The following is a 21,567-nucleotide window of genomic DNA, read 5'->3' as shown; positions in this document are numbered from 1 at the left end:
TCTAAATATTCACATCTATTCACTTCCTAATTTGGAAGTCTAGATTTTTTTTAAAAAAAAAGAAAAAGAAAATAAATTAACCAATTGCTGCTAAAAATTTCTACTCTATTTATAGCCTTGCAGTGGTAAACATAAACAAGGATGAACCAAATTTAGAATTATATCTAAATTTACATTAAACTATTAAAGATTCCAGTAAAATAAAACAAAATTATGTATATTACTAATGTATATACAAAGAAAATGGGTATTGAATGGAATATCAAATTCCACAAACCTATAGCAACAGTCACTAAATAGAAAGAGAAATTGTAAACTTGAAAAGAAGAAACAAAAATAAACAAAACCGAAACATGGATGAAACGAGTTTCCGAAATAATTTCTTTATTAATATTTGGAGAATATTTCCTAGTTTTTACTTTTACATCAAAGCAGCAGCAGCAAGAGCAGCAACACCGGCAAAAGCACCATACATATTCTTGACGGCACCACCTTCATAAGTGGTAACTGTAAGTGGTGGAACTGTTGTAGCTGGGGCCTTTGTTGGGAGAACTGAAGTAGAATTACCGTAGGATGGGGTGGTTTCACAAACAGTAGTGTAAACAGTTTCAACAATACATGGTTCAGTGACAGTGATAGTACCTGGGACTGGAACTGCAATTGACTTGGTAGAACAGATTTCTTCTTCTTCACAAACTGTAATGGTAAGAACAGTTGGTTCTGGACAATAAGTGGTATAGTCAGTCAATGTAACTTGGGTGGTGATAGTCAAAGTATTGTTAGCAGCAGCTAAGACAGAGGCAGCTAAGGCGGAACCAATAACGACGGATGAGTATTGCATTTTTTTAGTAATTTAGCGAAAGTATATAAGTTAGATTCTTAAAAGGGATAGAGAAGAAATAGAAAAGACAATGTAAAAAAAATGGGGAAATCGTTAGTAAATTTATAGGCTGTACCCAAACCACCCCAATGCCCAAGTTCCACCTTTGACAAAATTAGAAACTTGGAAACATAAACATACCCAATTACGATCTGGTATTTTCTAATTTTATGCATCATTATTACGTGTATCTTTTGCATTCACGCACACACGTATTAAGGCGAATGCTTGGCGGCTAAATCAGGACAATGTTATATCCAAACAAGATATTAAGTATAGAAAATTTTCTTTAATCTAGGTTTCGCAAAAGCTAAACAAATCACCTACAAATCTTGTCAATACTTGGCCACTGTATACATTGATATTGTTTTCTAGCCGAAAGGGTCAAAAGCAATAGTCCATTTCGTGTAAGCATCTCATAGATACCTAAAAAAATAATTAACTACATTCATATCTAAAATACGTTGACAACCGATCATCTTGCGATCGAATGATCACACTTCGATGAAATTCTCAGGACAGTCTAAGGCAGTAAGCATCAACAAACAACAGCCCGGCATGCAGGGAAGTTTTAGTTGAGGCGGGAAGAGTGTATACATGCAACGTCAAGTAAGTTAAAAAAAAAAGTAAACACAAATACCCGCCCAGAAATCCAAATAGTTCAAGAAAAATTTTGATAATAATAAATGGATTGTTTACTCGCCTAAGCTAGCTTCGTTTAGCATGCTATAACATTCAAGATATCCACATGGTTGAGATACTGATTGTATCTGAGCCGCCCCATATCCCCTTGAATTACACTTTGTACAATAAGATTTAGCATTACTACGCGGTTTATAATTACATTTGATTAGAGTTGCAATTCTCCTGAATTAATTGCAACACGAACTGATTTATGCGCAGAGTAACACACAAACTTGAAATGGAGCAAGCGGAATGACAACAATAAACGCGAAAACCGTATACATCTTCTCTCCACTTGGCGAGATTCAGCATTGGTAAGTACAAGAGAGGTTTCAACTAGATTTCAAATATCGCGTCCCATGAGGCAATTTCATTGACTTGTATAGTATCTTTCCTTTGGATCTAAAATTAGAATGAAACTTGAATACTTTAATTGAGAGTTATGAACTATTTTTGCAACTGTAAATTTGAGGGTTGTTTTTCTCTTAAACTTTAAGCACAAATGACTTGTATTTCAGATATTTTTAAAGATAAATGTTATATAGGTCGTATTACTAACCATGAGAAATAGGTAGCAAATGTCCCTGTGGTGAAATCCTATTTATAGATTTGTCACACATCTAATGTCCAAACGAGTAATCTCCTTGGATCCAGGTGTTAACCATAGCCAATGCATTTTCCGGTTGGTCAAATGGAACCATATGTCCTGCATCATAAATTCTCAAGAATGTGAAATGCTTATGGTTTTTAACTTCACCTGCTGCCTTACCATCAACTCCTTGAGGATACCATTTTTGCAATGGTTTACTTGAAAATTTCTCCTTACCAGAATAATCCAATTCATTAACCCATGCAAAATTTCCAACCCAATTACAAATGTAATCTTTATCACCAGCATAAATCAAAACTGGGATGTTCTTTTCTAATAATTCTGCAACGTATTGTTGGTGAGGTTTTGATTCATCACCATCGAGAATGAAGTTTCTAAATACCTTATCGTCACAAGAAGTGTAAATGTCAATGTTTGATGCACCAACTGCTTGTTTAACATAATCAAGGTTTAAGTAATCATCCATATAATTCATTTCTATATAGCAATTACCTCCTTCTTCAACACATGGCTTTCTAATGTCGTATGGATTCAAACCAGTATCACTATAAGGTTTAAAAAGCTTAACATCGCAATAATATTGAGCAGGGACACACGTTAATGCAGTTGGGAATTTATAACATAACTTGGTTAATCTTGCACATTTTGGATAATCCTTATCCAATTGTTCACACTGTTCTTCAGTTAACACTGACTTATAACCACCTTCCCCACATCCCATAGGTTTGTAAGAGGCAGATTGAATCAAAGGATCAGTAATACCATTACCAATTAATACGGAAGACAATTCAAATGATCTATCAGCATGAGAGAGAATTTCACTGGCGAATTTTGGAATATAATGTCCAGCATAAGATTCTCCAGCAATATGAAACTTATTAGTCAAGTATGATGGGAATTTTTGAAAGAACAATTCAAGGAAAACAAAAACGTCTTTAGCAGCAGTAGCAGTGTTTTTAACTTCATCTCCTCCAGTGTAAGAATAACCAACCCCAACTGGTTGATCCAAGAAAATGATCGAAGCATTGGAATTCCAAGAATAAGGATTGTGAACTGGTTGTAAAGTTGAATTAATTGATGAAGGACCCAATTCAAAGAAAAGACCAGTACTGGAAGAACAACCGGGACCACCGTTCAACCACAAAATAATTGGATCATTAGCTGGATCATTTCTACTTTCAAAAAACCAGTAAAAGAAATGTTTATCGAGACTTTCAATGTCTAAATACCCGGTATATTGATTAACTCTATCAAGACCCAAGATTTCTGGGTGGTTTTTCTTGATACGCAAACTGTAATCGGAAAACTTATCGTGAGATAACGCTTCAAATTCATTCATACCTCCCAATTTCAATCTGGAATTGGAAATAGAAGACATAGGGTTTTGATATTCCTTGATCAATTTAGCAATTGCCGATTGAGATAATGTCTCTTTCATTTCTTGCCATGCTTCTCCAACTTCAGCTGGCACCCCAGCTAAATTGAAGTTGAAGATGTCATTGGTTTGTTCTTCGTTTTGAAGGATGACTTGATGGGAGTTTGGGAACCAGCTGGCATTGACACCCGAGGATGAATAAATAAGAGCAACCAACCCTGTGAGTAAATGGTTTGCTTTCATGTTGCACTTGGGAAGAAGAAATGTGATAGAGCTTGCAGAAAAGGGGGGCAACTTAAAAAAAGATAAGAAAAGGTAATGCTCCATGCGGCACGAAATTTCTCCACCAAAATTGCAAATCGCGCATTATTGTGAAACATCGGTTATAATAGCTCAGAATATTGCGTTAGATGGCAGATCTAACCTTGGGTTGATAATACAATTGTTAAAGGATATGTTACTATCGACTACAATTGTTTCCTCGTAGCAAGGACTAGGTTGAAACAAAGACTAAACAATTTTCTGCCGAAGAGCTGCAACATGGCTCGGAATTAGCTAGGAACCTTCACCACCAAGTGAAACCAGTTCTAAGACCACGATATAATTAAATAGCAATCAATCAATAGGAAATCCTATCCCACTTATATAACTTAATATAAAACTAAACTCAGATTTACAGCCATTCACTCGCTAAAACAAACACAGTCGTATGCAGTACTTCACACTATAAAAGATGGCAAAAAACGATAACCTACTTTATTTTTTGTTTTTTACAACCAATAACTTCCTTCTCCACCCTCTGAAGTAACATTGACCATGGATAAAGATACCGAGTGCTTGCAACCTCTTTGCAAGTTTCCATCTGCCGATCAATCGGTCAGTACTCCCTCTGCTAGTCAAGGATCATTTGCAGATCCCGACAAGGTAAGTTTGGTTCCTGTTGCCGATTTACAACCAGAAAATAATGAACCAATTGATTCAGAATTAGACCAAAAACTTTCTAGTTTTCAATTGTTTATAATTGTACTAGTTTCTTTGCTGTTATTTGGCCTTTTGCATAGAAAACGTATTGGGGAAGCTGCTTTTACCATGTTATCATATTGTTTTGAGAAGAAGTATTCAAGTTGTACCTCCGATAAAATATTGATTAAATCAGTTTATAGTCCAGAATTATTGGATACATGTTTGGAAGTATGTAATATGGAAGACAAAAGCTATTGTACAATAATAATTGACGAATCTATCGATGCTTTCTGGCACCCATGCGTGATTAAATGTCTTGATAAGGGGTTAAATAGTATGTAGTATACTAATAGTTGCTAATAAATAGTTGCTTATAAATAGCTTTGAATATAAGATATTTACCATTTTATAGAACTCAATTGAAGTTCATGGGTTAGTTTTAACAAAGTAGGTTTCATTGTGCTTAGTTAAGGCCACTTTTTGTCAAAATACTGCCAAAATTCTGCAATACAATGGGTGCTCCTGCGCTTAATGACACTAGTTGTTAAAATTTTGCTACACAAAAAACAGATATTTTTGAAAACCCACATAATCCGACTGTAGAATAGACACAGTTAGTACAAACAGGCTTGTTCACATTGGGCTTCAATGATTGCAATTCCCAACCAGCACACGTGACAAAACTCACGCGATTTTCTGGAAAAATTGAACTTTCCACCCACCAGCAAAAAAAAACCAAAACAGAAAAAAAAATTATCAACATATTGTACTTGCAACACATCAACAGAAAAAGCATAACAATTATGAGTGCATCTTCAGGACTTGTACCAATATCCGGTAATTCACGAAGCATATCTGCGAAAAATGGATCTGATTCCGGATTTACAAACGGTTCACTGCAACCTTCATCCATATTCCCCACCCAGACATACAATGGCTATGGATATACCGCACCTATTGGATACAACCACCGTGGTATTGATGATGTGACTAGAATCAACATGTCTTTACAATCAGGCATTGAATCTGAAACCAAGTGGGCATTGAGCACATTATGTCGACTTTCATTGAATCCTAACTTCAACTTTGAACATGGTGATGGAACTTTCTTGGGATTTGAATTGTTCAAATATTTCATTAGACCATATCAATTAATCAACGAGAAGAAGTATGAATTGGTTACTCAAGATGTGATTAGTTTTAGTTTGGATTCGTTGTTAAGTTTAAGAAACGCGGCTCAGGATTTACACAATCAGCAATGGTTATCCCAAATCAAGCAATTTAAAAAGTATTTGCTTGAAGCTTTGAAATTCTTGACTAATTGGTTTTATCAACCTGATTTCCAAATTCCTGCGTTAAAGAAGTACGAAAATCAATTTTTGGAGGCATTGACTTATTTGATTGATTTACTCGAACCTTTAACTTGTTATTATGTGGAGAATACTAGGCATGATCCTTTGTTTCATACTTTATTACAAGCATTAGTGGCTACCCATGATAAGAATTTATTTGTCAATATTCTAAACTGTATTTCTCATTTATTGATTATTCGTGATAGAAAAATTAAGTTTGTTGACGAAGAAGAAGAAAACGATAAGGAAAAGAAACAATTGATGGAAGAAGAAGACGATGTTGATGAAAGAATAACCAATAATTGTATTGACTCTATAACCAGCAGTCAATTAGAGTTGATAGTCAATACATTATTAGTGGCTGATAATGAAATGAATAACGCGGTATTGGAATTTCTTAAAATGTATTTGAATTCCGAAGCAATTCATCACGACTTCATATCATCACCAATCAAAGATTCTCAAAAGTATAGATTACAAAAGTTATTACAGTTATCTTCCACCAAAGCCAATTTCAATACTTTGGTTAAACAATTACCCAGATTAATCATATCTCACCTACCATTAAATGATCCAAGTTCAATAAAACCAATACCTCCATTAAATCTTACCAAAAGATCAGATTTCGCAGGAGTTCCTTCGACATTACCGGACTTGCCGGAAGAATTGTACAGTTTGATTGTTCGATTTTCCGAACCATTAAGAGCAACTACGTGGTTACGTTGCTGTTACGAAACATTCACTCCATTATCCAAACCAGATGAGCTGGCCGAGAACTCTTCTGATGTTATTCCTGGAGAAGTCACTCAAATCTCGTTATGGAAAGCTTATGAAAAGCAATTTCAAGAAGTATGGGATCCACCTAGTGGACAAACCAACCCAGAGTTCAAACAGCTTTTACCAGCAGTTGAGTTTATCAAAAATGTGTCGAAGGCATTCCCTAGTTCCGAAGCCATGGTTATAAATTTACCACCTTCTGCTAGTGACCTGGCACCCAAGAAGAAGTTCATCATTAGAGGAATTCAACCTAGACAATTTGCCGTGAATATCGATGTAGCCAATTATGAAGCATTGAAACCCACTGTCAAGACCAGTTCTATCAATCCTGGTGAGAACCATAAGTTACCTATCGGACATGTAGATGTTGAGAAATTCAATCATTTAGTTTCAGAATCTCTGGAGAATATCTTGGTTGAAGGCACTAGAATCAGTAAGAACCTGGAATTTGTAAATCAAATTAATGAATCAAGTCATGAAATCTTGGAATATATCATTAATGAAGTTTTGGATAATACTGAAAACTCTGTAGAAGAGAATATTTTCAGATTATACAATAGTCATTGGTTGCCTGAATTAGTCTATGCCAATCCTTCTTTGGTCGAGAGTGGAATTATAAACATTGGCTGGTTGAAATATTTGATCTAGATAGTGTAATAGTAATATAATAGTGCAAAATTGTAAGATTAATAAGGCGCGGAGTTTGAGTGGGGGACTTTTTTTTTTTTCATAGTGAACCATTCCCGACCTGTAAGGAAAAAAAAAAATTCTTACAAGTAAAACATACCACTGACAGCATCACAATCATACGATACACAATATAATCAACCATGGTCAATAGTCCAAACCAACTTCCATTCCACGTTCGTGCTACTGATGCCATCCATAGAGTTACAATCTTAGGTATTGTGGGTTTCTGTGTTATTGGTACTGGTTCTATCTTATTCAATATTTACGCCAATTCAGATTTTGCTCCTTGGAACAAAAACAAATTGAAATTCGACCAAAAAGAATATCGTGAAGCTCGTACTGAAGCTGAAGGAGACAAGCAATAAGCAAGTGTATATGAAGAGTTCAGAAAAAAAAACAACAACAAGAAGTAACAACTTCCCTTATGTGTAAATAGTCCAATTAGTTACAATGTATATAAATATTGATTAATATATACAGAATACGAAAACCAAGTCTATGAATTAATACATTTTGAGAGGAAAGAAACTCTCATGGTTTAATACGTTTTGAAACTGGTTCCTGAGAGTCAGCCGCCCTCTTTATTGACTGTTTCCGTTCCACCTTCTTACTCTTTATAGGTTTCTTCGAATGTGACAACTGTTGATTACATAAAATCTTATAACTACTTTCATTCAACTTGTTATACTCCTCCTTTCCTAAAGGATTAACAATTACTACATCACAATCACTGGAAAATGTCGCATCACAATTGGGACATTTCCCCTTGGAATTGTTTTGATTTAATTCCGTGATCACTTTAGACGACATTAGACATCCACATGGACGTAAATATGCATAAGTACTTTTTGCACTCAGTATTTTTGTAATTGGACATCGTATGCGTGGCTCATCACTGGTATCCCACTCTATTTTAACATCACAGATATCTTTCAAAGAAGTTATATGGCTAAGCTTTGGGTTCACTCTTGATTTACTTTGTTTAGAATCTATTAAGTACTGTAATATCTTTTCCTTGAGGTATAATCTTCCCTTGTAGTCTCCGACTATTGGATCATTAGATTTGGTATGTAACGGGAAGGCTGATATTCCACAACTGTTTAATAACGTTAGCTCGTTGTCATAACCTATACCTGTCGAGTTCTTCTTATCTAGACTACTATGGACATTTATAAGATCTTTTCTCTTGGCTATCGTGCCTCCATCGGCTCCCATCTTGGTTGTTGTTGCCGTTCTATCAAACCTTATTCAAAACACAAAATAATCAAAGCAAAAAAAAAAAATAGTAAAAAAATTCAGCATCCAGATCTCAAGTCCACCAACCTACACAGACTATATCCAGTACATACCATGTCTAACAAGATAGATTTAAACAAACTTTCACCACAACAGTTGGTCGACTTCCGTAAATCAATTGATCAAGAAGTGACCCACTTCACCCAATCCCTTCAAGCCTTACAAGCAGCCCAATCCAAATTAAAAGAATGCATAACCAGTATCGACAATTTAGAAGCTGGCAAATCGGAAGACTTGTTGATTCCTTTGACTAGTTCGTTATACATACCTGGTAAAGTTGTTAAACGAAATGAATATCTTGTTGATATCGGTACTGGATACTATGTTGAAAAACTGGCCCAAGACGGTAAATCAGTATATGAAGCCAAGATCAAGAAGTTGGATCAAGACGCAAAGAAATTAAAGGATATTCTAGTGGAAAAGAACGATTTATTAAATGCTGTCAACTTAATATTAAGGAGAAAAGTTATAGAATTAGAAAAACAACAACAGCAACAAACAGCCACTAGTTAGTCCTGGTTATATTGCTTGTTGTAAATAAAAGGTTCCAGAAACACTTGTCTTAGATTTCGTAGCTTTGTACTTCCCAACCCACCAATATCAGCCAACATATTTTCTGAATCCTCTTTACAACTCTCCAACACAATTTGCTTAACTGACTTGCAATTTGCTAGTAGGTTAGAAACATCAGTCTTGTTGACAGATCTGATCCCGGTGAATGCTTCGACCACACTCGAATTATAATCAACACCTCTAATTCCTTTAATGCTCAGAATTGTCTTTGATGGTGCATTATCTAATTGTTTCGCCATGGCTATATAATTGCCAGCTTCTTCAAATGACCATGCTAATACCATAGTTAAATCATTCTTGATACATATATCCAGTAATTTCCGAAGAACTTCTTGATGTCCGTCAATGTCCACGACAACTAATAATATTCGTAATGCACGATCGTTGATTCTTTGACTCGCTACTACCGAAGTTCCTTTATTCCATTTCTTTAATCTGGTCCATATATATTCGGGTTTAATCTTGTAATATTTCAACGAAAGAAACAATATTTGAAAAGTAGGACTGATATAATAATCCGATAGTATAGTTGAATCGAATTTCCATGGTGTTAACTTCATCATTGATTCTTTTAAAAGAGGATTCCCCGTTTGAGATTTACTCACGAGTATTTCTGCGATGCTTGCCGATCTATGGGTCAGATGTTTCGAAGTAGAAGTAGAATTAACTGGGGCGGGCTGCTGATAAGGTCGTAAAGGTTCAGCAGTCGGTTTCAACAATGTGGTTCTTGAACTTGTAGATGGTATAGGAGAGGTTCTTGGAGTTGTAATAGAACTTGGCTCTGGTATTGAAACAGGTTGTGGTTCCAGTACTGATGCTTGCTCTGGCACAGTTTCCACTGCTTCGGTAACACTTGCTCCACCATACTGCTCTCTCATTCGCTTTACTCCCGCAAGAATACTAGCAAATGACGTAGCATCGATGTCTTCTGATGGATTGTTCTCGTTGTCGTTGGGCTCACTCATACGTGCTTGTTCTTTAGTGATTTACCAGAGATGACAAAGATTATTTTTAACGCGCGCGACTTAAATTTACAACCATATAAACTTACCCCATAAATACCAACTAAGTCAAAACATACACACAAAAGGATATTCATTTAATAACGACAGGGGAGTTCTGAGAGAAGACTTACAATAGTTCTGTTGGCTCACTATTTTATTCTTTTGTTGAGACATACTCGCAAAACTCTATAAACACAATGCTTCCGGTCTAACCGTAGATTAGTCACACAATGAACAATAACCCCTGTATACAACTAAGTAAATTAGTTATAATAATAGACGAATAAACTTGATTATTTCTCCAAAATATGGAGAAAGTGGCGTGTATTGGCTTATACCAACTAATTTCTCCGTTACCGGTCCGGTACAGGATTTTGTCTTTTTTTTTTGCTGCAAATACAGTAATTTATGGTTCGATATAAATATGACTAAATGTTCCAATGCGATTTCATATTTCATATTTCAACTATACATAATCAGAAATGTCCACATATTCAGAATCAAACTTTAACACCCAGCACTATGACGATTCTAGGCCAAACTATCCTGAATCATTCTATCAAGCATTAATAGATTATCACTCCAAGAAATCAAACTGTGACATTGCAGTTGACATAGGATGTGGGTCTGGGTTTGTTACATTTAAACTACTACAATATTTCAAACACGTCATTGGAACTGATCCTTCGAGTAGTATGATCAATCAATGCATTTCTAGTTTATCCCTGAAGGAAAAATCCGAGCATAGAATTGAATTCTTGTTGGGCACGGCTGAACAACAGCCTGACATAGTAAAGGAGAAATCTGTTGATTTGATCACAGGTGCCGAATGCTGTCATTGGGTAGACCATCCTAAATTCTTTAAGGAATCAGCACGAGTTTTGAAACCTAATGGAACTCTAGCTTATTGGTTCTATAAAGATCCAGTATTCATTGGGTTCCCCAAGGCCAATGAAGTGTATAATAATTATACTTATGGTTCTTCATGTGATAACGAGGAAGAGAAATATGATTTTGAAAGATATATGGGTCCATATTATCAACAACCTGGTCATGAATATTTACGTACATTATTGAAAGAAATTGAAGTTCCCGAGAATGAATATTACGATGTTGTTAGACATGAATATATTTCAGAACGAGACGGCATTGACTCGAAAGTCACTCCATTGTTTATTAGAAAAACAATAACTATGACTTGGTTTAAGAATTATGTCAAGAGTTGGAGTGCATATCACAATTGGATGCAAGATCATGGTTCTAAGTATGATATTTCTGATAAGTTTGTTCAGGATTTGAAAGATGTCACCGGATGGGATGATGATACTGAAATTGAAGTGATTTGGGATACCGTTTACACTTTTGCTAGAAAGAGGTAACAAATATCCTCTATTTCAACTAACTAACTGTTATTATGTAACCATTATGAAATTATATAGCCAGAGTCACGTAATTCTTGAGCAACTATATAGCTGCAAATGAATAACTAATGCAAAATATATGGCTACTATTGCATATCGGAAATGTACTATTGCTACAATTGTGTAACCCCTGTGTAGAATAGAGCTACAATCTCATATCCGATGTGTAAAATATACTCATGATTACATAACCCATGAGTAATAGACTGCTGTAATTGTATATCCGATGTGAATCCGTATATATGCAATTGGATAACCGATATGCAACCATATAGCTGCAAATGAATAACCGATATGCAATAATATAGTCACAGTTGCATAACCGATATGCAACAACATAGCTGCAGTTGCATTACCGATGTAAAATACAGCTGGAATTACGTAATTCATGAGTAACAATATTGCTGCAATTGCAACTATATGGTAATATATCTGGTGTGCAATTGCTTATCCGACCTGTAACATATGGTTGCAATTGCATATCCGATGTGTACTATAGCTGCAATTGTATCATTCGTTATAATTAAATCACGCAAGGTAATATACTTGTCTTGCTCTTGTAGAGTACCCAGTTGCAATTACGTAATTGTTGTGTAACTATAATGTTGCAATTACATATCCGGTGTGCGATATATGGCTGCAATTGAACATCCGGTGTGTATGAGAGAGATCTAGAGCTGCAATTACACAACCCTTGTTTACTATAACTCAATTGCGTAATCCACGCATAATACATAGCTGTAATTACATAAAGCATATGTAATATACAGCTGGGGTTGTATTTCCGATCCGTATATTTGCAATCACATAACCGATGTATAAAATAGCTGCAATCACATAACCGATGTATAAGATTGCTGCAATTGCATAACCGATGCGTAATATATTTCTTCATTTGCATAACCGATGCGTAATATATTACTTCATTTGCATTTCCGACATGGATCCATATAGAAGAAAGTTATATAACCGACGTGTGACTAAATAATTGGTATAACCGATATGTCAAGACGCATGGCGTGACCGGAATTAGTAATAAATAAGATATAACTTAGCGATCTGAGTTAAATCCGCATTTTTAATTTTCTGCACTTTTCTTTTAGCTTTTCCGTGACAATTTTTTTAGTAAAGATTTACTAAAGTTCATAATGTACAATATTTTTCTGTTTTAGATTGATCTAAATCGACTATAAAAATACCGCTGGGATAATAATTATGAAGATTTACATAATCTTTTCTTTTGTCAGCATAAGCTAGAGTCTTCTAGAAGGTCAAGGCAACAAGTATATATATATGTCCATCACTCCCTTGATATTAATTCTCATTTTTCTATTTCCATACTTATCATTAGGATATAACAATTACAACAGCAACAACAACAAAAACAAGAACAACATGAATGCAAGAAACATCGCTAAGATCGTCGTTGGAAGACAACAAGCTGAAGGTGCAGGTGCCACTGTCAGAAGATCCATTGGTATTATGAACCAACGTAAGTTCAACCCCTTTTTGATGTTTGATCACTTCTCCAGCAGTGGAACTAATGGATTCCCAGAACATCCTCATCGTGGTCAAGAAACCATCACTTTGATCTTACATGGTGCTGTTGCCCATGAAGATTTCACTGGATCCAAGGGTATTCTTTATGCTGGTGATTTACAATTCATGACTGCCGGTAGAGGTGTTGTCCATTCAGAAATGCCTGTTCCTAACGATGACGGATCTCCTACTGTTGGTTTACAATTATGGGTTGACTTACCTGATAAATTGAAAGATTCTGAACCAAGATACAGAGATTTAAGAGCATGGGAAATCCCTGAAGTTACTTCTGATGATGGAAAAGTTACTGTCAGAGTCATTTCCGGTTCCAGTCATGGTGTCGAATCTGTTAAGGATTTAGCCTACACCCCAATCAATTACTATTACTTCCGTGTCAAGGCTGGAGGTGAATTCAAGCAAGAATTGCAAAAGGGATTCAACTACTTCTTATACGTGTTAAATGGTGACGACTTGATTTTAAACAACGACACCAGAGTAAACCAATTTGAAAATGTCTTTTTCGAAGAAGATGGTGATCATTTCACTGGTAAGAACCTTGCCACTAAAGATAGCAAGGAAACTGAAGTTGAATTTGTCTTGATTGGTGGTCAGAAATTGGACCAAGAAGTTGTTCAATATGGTCCATTTGTCGCTAGCAGCACTCAAGGTATCCAAAAGGCTGTTATGGATTACCAATTTGCCCAAAATGGGTTTGAAAGAGTCAAGCTGTGGAGAACTTTGATTAGTGATGGTGTCACTAAGGATATGATTGAAGGTCCATTGGAAGGTAATCTTGAAGCTAGAGAGAAGATGAAACAACAATATTTAGCTAAAAAGGCTGGCTCTCCTCTTAAGGATGAACTTTAAACAGCTCTTATCAATTATTAGCTATCCATTGTTTGACTGTATTTGCCGTTTGCCTATTTATTGATTTTCTTTTTCTCTAACTTGTTTTTTGTCTTTCACTTATTTATTGATTTTTTTTATATAGCTATCTGTTGTTTTTATATAGAAAATGTTATTGGTAAAATTTTCAACCTTTATTTGTAGAATATTTGTAAGCACAAACACGCACAGCATAAAACGCGTGAAGAAAAATATTAAGGAAATCATCAATTTTGACCAAACTTACCAACCACCAGGGATGACCATGAGTTTGCCACCTAAAGAAGTAGAGTACTTAGCTAATGAGTTATTCGAAAACTCCAAACCAGTAACCTACCACAAATTCTCGCGTCAAGTGAACATACCAATGGAAAAAGCCAAGACGTGGTTATTTGAATATTATGAGAAGAACAAAGACAAATTGGCAGCAACATTCTTGATCTCAGGTGCCACTACAACCGGTCGATCAATCAGATTATCCAAGGATGAATCTAATTTGGACGATGATGTCAAGAAATTCACTTCAATTCTGACCATACATGTATATAGTGTCTCCCAACGGAAACTCAATTTCTCCAATAGCGATCTTGCCCTTGAAGAGTCAAGGTTTCCAAGTCATATATCCAATCTTGAACAGTATGAAAAGAATGGAATAATCAAAGGTCCTAAGATTGTTGTCAGCGCAAACTTACCTGCTGTTGCCGGCAAACCTCCTGTGCCAGCTCCAGCTGCTAAGAAAACAACCTCAGAAGACAAGCCAAAACCAGCAGTAAGAAGTGCGACTATCTCATCTTCATACGTATCAAGAAAACAACAACATACAGAACAAAAGAACACCATTCTGTCTCATTATACCTCCCGTAAGAAGGAAAAGGAAATTCCCCAAAAGCGAGCAGCAACTGAACCAAGCTCTTATCTATACAAGTCTAGAAAACTAGACTCTAAAGCACCAAGGGAAAGAGTTATAATCGCCGACGATAATAACGATGATTTCGAAGAAGACACTCAACCTACAAGTCGCGGTAAGACCCCTACTATTGAACTTGAAAAACTATTTGAAGATGAATTTAGTGATTCTGATGATGCCAAGGAGGAAGTCGAAAAGGATGAGCCTATATTGATATCAGAACAGCCACAAAAGGTGTCCCCACCTCCAGAAGAGAAGCAAGCTGAGCCAGAACCTATTGAAGTAGAAGATATTGAAGCTAGTCCTACTCCCGAAACTCAAGAAATCGAAGAACCAATGGAAGAAAATGCAATTGAAAAGAAAGTAGATGATGATGGGTATATTACTACTACTAGAAAGGCAAGACCTATAACTAAACCATCTAAACCAGCTAAACCAGCACCTCGCACAGCTGCAAGAAAGGGTCCAGTTGCCAAACCAACTGGAAAGAAAGGCGGAGATGGTAAGAAGGTTCAAGCATCCCTTATGAGTTTCTTCCAGAAGAAGTAAATACAAACCAGAGGTTTCCTTGTGTAGTTGTGTATACTAAAAGAAAGATCTAATATATTTTTGCAATTTGTACACAAATTGGTTGCATGCACGACATGCAAGATGATGAAAAATTTGCAATCGGATTGCAATGACCACGAATACTATGACGTACTTGTGCTTTTGTTTTACTGTTTAATATAGATCAAACGTTTAAAAGCAGGTACTCAACTTCTTTGATGTATCATAAATATATAAAAGATAGAAACACTTCTAGATCAATCATCCCATGCTCTAACATTCAAGTTAAATTTACACTCTAAACCATGTCATCTAATACCTATTCCCGAATCAGATGAAACATATTCATAACTGGTTCCCTAACTGGAATCAGATTTTGAATTGACAGGGATGATTATGAATGTTTCACATTGTTTAAATCACAATTAGATTTCCCAAATCAGATAATGATTGTTTCTTCACATGAAACTTGGCTCTATACTAAACTGTAACAGAGTACAACCAAGAGAATTACATCACCGAGTTATAGTCAGTTCCTTTGAACTAGACGCAGATCCATAGGAACCTGTCACAAAGAAACCTCACCAAGTGTTGTCTTCATACCTGAGGCGTATAAAACGTAAACAATGCATGAGATTTTTAAAAAAATACCTTGTAAAATATTTTTTGATGTAGTTCGGCTATTTGTTTTTACCTAATAGGAAAAGAAACATGGCTCGATTTGTTAGAAATTTGGTTCCAGACCATTTGATTTTTTTGTTTTTTCGTCCCAAGCCCAAAAATAGCATTACCACATACTATTTTTAGAGTTTGCACTCTTTTCAGTTAAACTCAGGCGGGACAAGACATCTTTCAAAATGTCGTTGGTCTAAAAATGGTATAATTAGAAAGACGGCTGGAGCAGCTAGACAATTTCATATGATATAAGAAAGATGATATCTTCATAATCATGTAGATTATGGGCTTCAATGCGCATGTACGATCATGCACATTTGTAGAAAGCTCGTGTATGGCCATTGTTGTGTTTTGGATTTACGGTTCGAAATAAGTGCCAACTAGTTTTTTCAAGTAAACCCAAGTAAGACGTTGCATGAAATACCCAACTGTAGAGAATACTTTTCGCTTATCTAATTTGGGAATATTTTGCCGAATTTTGACAGGACTAAAGGTTAAGGTCAATTCAGATGCCAATTTCTGAAGTTTAGTTGCTTCTCCTTTCACCCTTGATCAGGCAACAGATTACGTTCTAGACTTGGTGATTTCATCCCTTCTAGTACAATTAGAAAAAAAACTGTTGGGCAGGTTCTTACCTAAATTTTTCCCCGCGAGTTCCATATAGATGAATTTGTAAAGACAACCTATTCTCATGCACATCTAAGTAAAAGAAATAAAAATCTAACCCAAATCACATTTAGGACAATTTATTTTCCTAATTAGGAACAACGGCAGGAAAATTTTTTTTTTGAACAAGCATTTTTTTTAAACTCAAGCTAACAAAAAATGATCGCCTTCTTTCTCAGCTCAAGCTTAATTTAATTCCTACTTCTAACAAGGTTGCAACGTACATACTGGAGTATCCTCCCTTTCTAATCACCCCACTGGTGAGAAAAAAAATATATATAAATTGTTCTCTCGTTCTTCCTGTGAGTTCATGCTGGAGTAATCGTATTTATTTTTGTTAGAGCAATCGTCCGCACGACAAACAGTTTAAAATTAGAATCGGTCACAAAAACGCGGTAGCAGAGTGGAACCAACTTTTTTTTTTGCGATCACAAAAAAGGATTAAAAAATTTTTTGTTGTATTCTTAATTTAAAGTGACAAAGTTAACGTAAACCAGCCTTTTACAACTTGGTAGGAAAAACCTTAGATATATATGTGTTTTCTTTGAAAGTATTTTCAAATCAACAGTGAGAAGTGATAGAACATGACTGACGTATCAGACCATCGAGTTTCGAGAATGTTTCGATTGAAACATGGTCTCAGTTCAACAGATCAAATAAGTCAATATCTGGAAGAATCGGAGCCTCAGCCACTGACATATCAGAGATCACCACCGAGGAGGACAGGCTCATTGCGCCTTTTCCGAAAATCATCGGGCTTATCTACCAATGGCGATCGTTCTTCCAAGATTATCAGCAATATTTTCAACCGCTCAAAATCAAGTGTGGAGCGAGAATCGATGTATCTTCAGCCCAATGACCTGAAAACTTGGGTTACTGGATTCCAATTAAATACCCCGTTTATTCAACCACAATTACCCGTTACATTAGAAAGTTTTGCCGATTCCGACGATGAGACATCAGATGATGAAGTAGATATCAATTCAATACTATTGGATGTAAAAACCACGAACTACATATCGCTATTCCAAGAACTGTTTGACGATGGAAATTACACCACTATATATAAAACCACTTCAAAAATACTGGGAGATCCATTATTACATACTCTCAGTTCAATAGAAGAAAGAAGTCAATCAAAACCTCAATTGTCCATAGATACTACATTACAAAAACAACCACAACAAGTACCGGACATGGAGTCATACTCTATGGGAATGAGCGCGCCTTCGTCCAACTTTTATTCTATCCTGCCACAAACATTCGATAGTCAAGACAATTATCCCGAACCAAGTATTCGCCTAGAAGATAAAGATTTGAGTCCCTGTGAAGAAACCACTAGGGAATACTTCAAGATGAAACAACTACCAAGTCCACATAGAGCTGAAAACATAGACAAACTAAAGAATAGCAAAGTGATACCCGAAGTGGCACAATACAAACCACAATTTGCTTCACCGCCCGTCCCATCATGTACTAGTGTCAGTTACTCCGACAAGACCGTGATATCTGACCCCATATCGAAATCAGCCACTTTTGAAAGAAGCACACCTGATTCATCTCAAGAAGATATCACTTTGAAAAAGAAAGAGAACCACGATTTAAAGAGCAGCAGTATCATGCTCGTCGCTAAGGAGATATCTGACGAGCGACAATCTAAACTGAAAATCATTAAATGGTTTCTGAAAGTACTAAAAACAAAACAATCAAAGGGTCACACGGCGATTATCGCTCATTGATTGGAATTTCCCCTGGCTTGGGAAACGAGTATATGTGTATTATATGAAAAATTTCTGCATGAAAGATAATTGCTTTCTTGCTTTGTGTATTTATTTGCTTTAGTTTATAGGTCCAACTCTAATGACTGTATTAATAAAACGGTTAACCCTCGGTTAATCAGATTGGTTTACGAGAAATGGGCAAATAGTAAGTTTTATAGTTGCTGCCGAAGTTTGATTCTATTGCTTATGGTTGCAAAATCGGCACAACCAGTAAATTTCTATTTTCTACACCTGACATTTGCCTTCTTAACAATATAATTGATTCAGATGACTCACCCTTGAATTATCATTACTAAGAAGTAAGCATCACGGAATACCTGTCGTAAGGGACATTTTCCTTTTTTTTTGTTGTTGTTCCGGGAATGAAGGTGGCTTAAGGGTCGTGCACTGGATTTGTCCGAGATCAGGCAATTCCTTACATCACAAGAGTTAACGGGTAAGACACAAGCTATGAGTCAAGCGTACATGTTGTATATTAGCAGGATATAAAAGGCTATCACACTACTTTGGATGAATAGATTGGCTTTGAAACTTTAGAGTTACAGTGTTCAGTAGTGAAAAATAGAAAAAGGGGTAGAATTAATTATTACCTCGGCTTAGATTCAGCAAACATACAACATAATTTCCTACTTGTAACAAGTATTGTAGATGTAGAAGGTAACATTGCTTGCTTTATGCATATTGTACAGTAACATGCAAGCATATAACGCCCCGATAGTCACTGTCTGCATCAACAAGCTCTGTTCTGTAAATGTGTGGCAACTAGCAAAATGTGGTACTTGCAATTAAAAAGTCAAGGAAAAAAAAAAAAACAAGTGCCCTGCAGCAGACACGGACAAAAGATAAATCTCTTCCCCACATACGTCAGGTTTAGACTAAAACATCACTTAAACCCCTTTATTGCTATTGTTTGACAGGGGGTATCATCACATAATCATCACATAAAAACCTTTATCCTGGAAATATAGGTTGTTTAACTAATAGTTTAATCACATCTTCTCGCACTGCGCCACCACTCTCGTTATCCACCACATCCGCAACCATGGGTAACGTACCTACCAAGGAAACCAGGAGTCGATCCAACACCGATTCATCATCAGTATCCGATTTCATCACCTCAGGAGGTGCTGTATCGATTCAAAACACGATTGCTGCAAGCAGTAGATCCCTGCAACGAAGAAACACCACGTCGTTCAATGGCCATCAACGGTCAGCATCTTCGGAGTTACGAAGGATGAAACGACAACAGGAGAAGGATAACGCCTTGGAAAAGCATTATCATCAATTAATTGTCAAGTTTAATGAGCATGTCGATGGTGGATACTTGGCTCCGTTTGGGACGTACAAATCCAATCTTGATTACAATTGTGATGTAGTTCGGCGATTGATTATTGAAGGGAAATTATCGCCGTTTTTCACTCCATTGCAGGATTTTGATGAGAGTTGGACCGATGAAGAACTTTACATTATCTTAAAACAATTACCCTTACATGCATTAGAACCGGGGTTCAATGACGAAGAAGAAGAGGATGATGTGGACGACCACAAGATTCACAAGTCTTCAAACTTTTATAAACGTCAAGAAGAGAAATCCAAGTTGAAAGCCTTGATTGCTAGAGTCAAGGAAGCACAAAAGGTTGAAGAGCAACGATATTTAGAAAGCAAAGCAACTAGCACAGACATGTCTAGTCGTGATTTGTTATTACGTCTATATCGACAACCCCGGGAATGTCCTATTTGCTTCTTGTACTATCCATCCCATTTGAATGTGTCGAAATGTTGTCTTCAACCAATATGCACTGAATGTTTTGTTCAGATTAAGCGATTGGACCCTCATCCTCCACATGAAGAACAAGCTAATGCAAATCCAAATGAACCTCCATTGCCCCATACATTAATTTCCGAGCCAGCCAGTTGTCCATATTGTGCTTCTCCAAATTTTGGAGTTACTTATGTACCACCGAAAGACTTGTGTACTGGGATCGGAGGAATTAAACCAAGTCAATATAAACAGTATACAGGAAATGGCGATATCACTGATGAAGAAGATGAAAAAGTTAGTAGAACTAACAAGAAAACCCCACCGGCTATGGTTAGGAGAAAAAGTGCCACGCCAGAATTGATCACGATAGATATGATTCGACCAGATTGGGAAACCAAATTGCTTTCTGCTAGAAACAAGTTGGCAAGAAAAGCAGCTACTGCCAGTGCAATTCATGCTTCTAATTTAATAATTCTGGATAGTACTGAAAGCGCTAGCGGAGTTACTGATGACACTAGAAGAAGACGTGGAAGTGGTGAAACCGGTCGAAGACGAGGTAATACTGCTGGATCTGCCAGCAATAGTAATCTTCGATCAATAGAAGACAGAATGATTGAAGAAGCATTAAGATTGTCGATTATAGATGAGGAAATAAGAAAGAAAAAGGCCGAAGAAGAAGAGGCCAAGAAGTAAACGTTTGGATATAGATTTATATAATGTGCATAACGATATAGTTGATTTAAGTTAATAAATGACAGTACGGAATTTGAAGTGTGGATGTAAACTTGGGTAAACTTGGGTAAGCATGTACTCAGCACTACTATGTCCGTACCAATTAGAATATTTACAGTATTGCTGGATTGAAAATATTGCATATGAAGAATCCTAGTTCATTTCTCGGGGGGGGGGGGGGGGGTTATATTTCGGGGTAAGGAATCAAGTAAGCCCATTTTGGGGAGCTACAATTTCATGTGATTATTCCGAGGCTAGTAGCGCAAACAGTTGTTACGACAACCATTAGATTTCTTGCCCCTTGATTTTACGGATAGCTGTCAAGCCTCGCGTTTAGATTGACTCCTTTTAACGATCTACATCTTACGTTTGATCTCAGATCTAGCACTAAAGGCGATCCGTCAGTTCACCCATAGCTGAAACAAACCAGCAGTAATACTGCTCAA

At 36.3% G+C, this 21,567-nt stretch overlaps 13 protein-coding genes across 13 annotated transcripts; 8 read left to right on the top strand and 5 right to left on the bottom strand. All coding sequences in view use genetic code 12, as the record gives it.

Moving 5' to 3' along the window:
* Positions 1 to 185: 185 nt before the first annotated feature.
* PGA26 (Pga26p) lies at positions 186 to 890 on the bottom strand (the record flags this gene model as incomplete). The annotated part of the gene is made up of 1 exon (XM_007372672.1): positions 186 to 890. The coding sequence occupies one exon, from the start codon at positions 839 to 841 to the stop codon at positions 422 to 424; it is 420 nt and encodes a 139-aa protein (XP_007372734.1).
* A 1,294-nt stretch (positions 891 to 2,184) lies between these two features.
* On the bottom strand, positions 2,185 to 3,792 carry PRC3 (carboxypeptidase C; the record flags this gene model as incomplete). Its single annotated transcript, XM_007372671.1, has 1 exon — positions 2,185 to 3,792. The coding sequence occupies one exon, from the start codon at positions 3,790 to 3,792 to the stop codon at positions 2,185 to 2,187; it is 1,608 nt and encodes a 535-aa protein (XP_007372733.1).
* Positions 3,793 to 4,324: 532 nt separating this feature from the next.
* SPAPADRAFT_58546 (uncharacterized protein) lies at positions 4,325 to 4,908 on the top strand (the record flags this gene model as incomplete). The annotated part of the gene is made up of 1 exon (XM_007372670.1): positions 4,325 to 4,908. The coding sequence occupies one exon, from the start codon at positions 4,366 to 4,368 to the stop codon at positions 4,852 to 4,854; it is 489 nt and encodes a 162-aa protein (XP_007372732.1).
* A 386-nt stretch (positions 4,909 to 5,294) lies between these two features.
* On the top strand, positions 5,295 to 7,323 carry SPAPADRAFT_58545 (uncharacterized protein; the record flags this gene model as incomplete). Its single annotated transcript, XM_007372669.1, has 1 exon — positions 5,295 to 7,323. A coding segment is annotated over one exon (1,159 nt), but the record flags the coding sequence as incomplete, so codon positions are not given.
* Positions 7,324 to 7,447: 124 nt separating this feature from the next.
* Positions 7,448 to 8,588, bottom strand: SPAPADRAFT_58542 (uncharacterized protein; the record flags this gene model as incomplete). Its single annotated transcript, XM_007372668.1, has 1 exon — positions 7,448 to 8,588. One exon carries the CDS (start codon positions 8,544 to 8,546, stop codon positions 7,863 to 7,865), a length of 684 nt encoding a protein of 227 aa, XP_007372730.1.
* A 43-nt stretch (positions 8,589 to 8,631) lies between these two features.
* Positions 8,632 to 10,183, bottom strand: RAD10 (Rad10p; the record flags this gene model as incomplete). Its single annotated transcript, XM_007372666.1, has 1 exon — positions 8,632 to 10,183. One exon carries the CDS (start codon positions 10,163 to 10,165, stop codon positions 9,137 to 9,139), a length of 1,029 nt encoding a protein of 342 aa, XP_007372728.1.
* On the top strand, positions 8,682 to 9,140 carry GIM5 (Gim5p; the record flags this gene model as incomplete). The annotated part of the gene is made up of 1 exon (XM_007372667.1): positions 8,682 to 9,140. The coding sequence occupies one exon, from the start codon at positions 8,682 to 8,684 to the stop codon at positions 9,138 to 9,140; it is 459 nt and encodes a 152-aa protein (XP_007372729.1).
* Positions 10,184 to 10,672: 489 nt separating the features above from the next.
* Positions 10,673 to 11,740, top strand: SPAPADRAFT_58538 (uncharacterized protein; the record flags this gene model as incomplete). The annotated part of the gene is made up of 1 exon (XM_007372665.1): positions 10,673 to 11,740. A coding segment is annotated over one exon (709 nt), but the record flags the coding sequence as incomplete, so codon positions are not given.
* Positions 11,741 to 12,782: 1,042 nt separating this feature from the next.
* Positions 12,783 to 14,197, top strand: SPAPADRAFT_58537 (pirin family protein; the record flags this gene model as incomplete). The annotated part of the gene is made up of 1 exon (XM_007372664.1): positions 12,783 to 14,197. The coding sequence occupies one exon, from the start codon at positions 13,021 to 13,023 to the stop codon at positions 14,029 to 14,031; it is 1,011 nt and encodes a 336-aa protein (XP_007372726.1).
* A 91-nt stretch (positions 14,198 to 14,288) lies between these two features.
* On the top strand, positions 14,289 to 16,171 carry POL32 (DNA polymerase delta subunit; the record flags this gene model as incomplete). The annotated part of the gene is made up of 1 exon (XM_007372663.1): positions 14,289 to 16,171. A coding segment is annotated over one exon (508 nt), but the record flags the coding sequence as incomplete, so codon positions are not given.
* Positions 16,172 to 16,317: 146 nt separating this feature from the next.
* On the bottom strand, positions 16,318 to 16,883 carry SPAPADRAFT_58534 (uncharacterized protein; the record flags this gene model as incomplete). The annotated part of the gene is made up of 1 exon (XM_007372662.1): positions 16,318 to 16,883. The coding sequence occupies one exon, from the start codon at positions 16,520 to 16,522 to the stop codon at positions 16,358 to 16,360; it is 165 nt and encodes a 54-aa protein (XP_007372724.1).
* Positions 16,884 to 17,359: 476 nt separating this feature from the next.
* SPAPADRAFT_58533 (uncharacterized protein) lies at positions 17,360 to 18,921 on the top strand (the record flags this gene model as incomplete). Its single annotated transcript, XM_007372661.1, has 1 exon — positions 17,360 to 18,921. The coding sequence occupies one exon, from the start codon at positions 17,431 to 17,433 to the stop codon at positions 18,583 to 18,585; it is 1,155 nt and encodes a 384-aa protein (XP_007372723.1).
* Positions 18,922 to 19,441: 520 nt separating this feature from the next.
* On the top strand, positions 19,442 to 21,157 carry SIP5 (Sip5p; the record flags this gene model as incomplete). The annotated part of the gene is made up of 1 exon (XM_007372660.1): positions 19,442 to 21,157. One exon carries the CDS (start codon positions 19,670 to 19,672, stop codon positions 21,080 to 21,082), a length of 1,413 nt encoding a protein of 470 aa, XP_007372722.1.
* Positions 21,158 to 21,567: the final 410 nt, after the last annotated feature.

This window comes from Spathaspora passalidarum (genome assembly GCF_000223485.1).
Source record: "Spathaspora passalidarum NRRL Y-27907 unplaced genomic scaffold SPAPAscaffold_1, whole genome shotgun sequence".
In the NCBI taxonomy this organism is placed as follows: domain Eukaryota; kingdom Fungi; phylum Ascomycota; class Pichiomycetes; order Serinales; family Debaryomycetaceae; genus Spathaspora; species Spathaspora passalidarum.
Note: the sequence above shows the minus strand (reverse complement) of the source record. Positions and strands in the feature narration are given on the sequence as shown.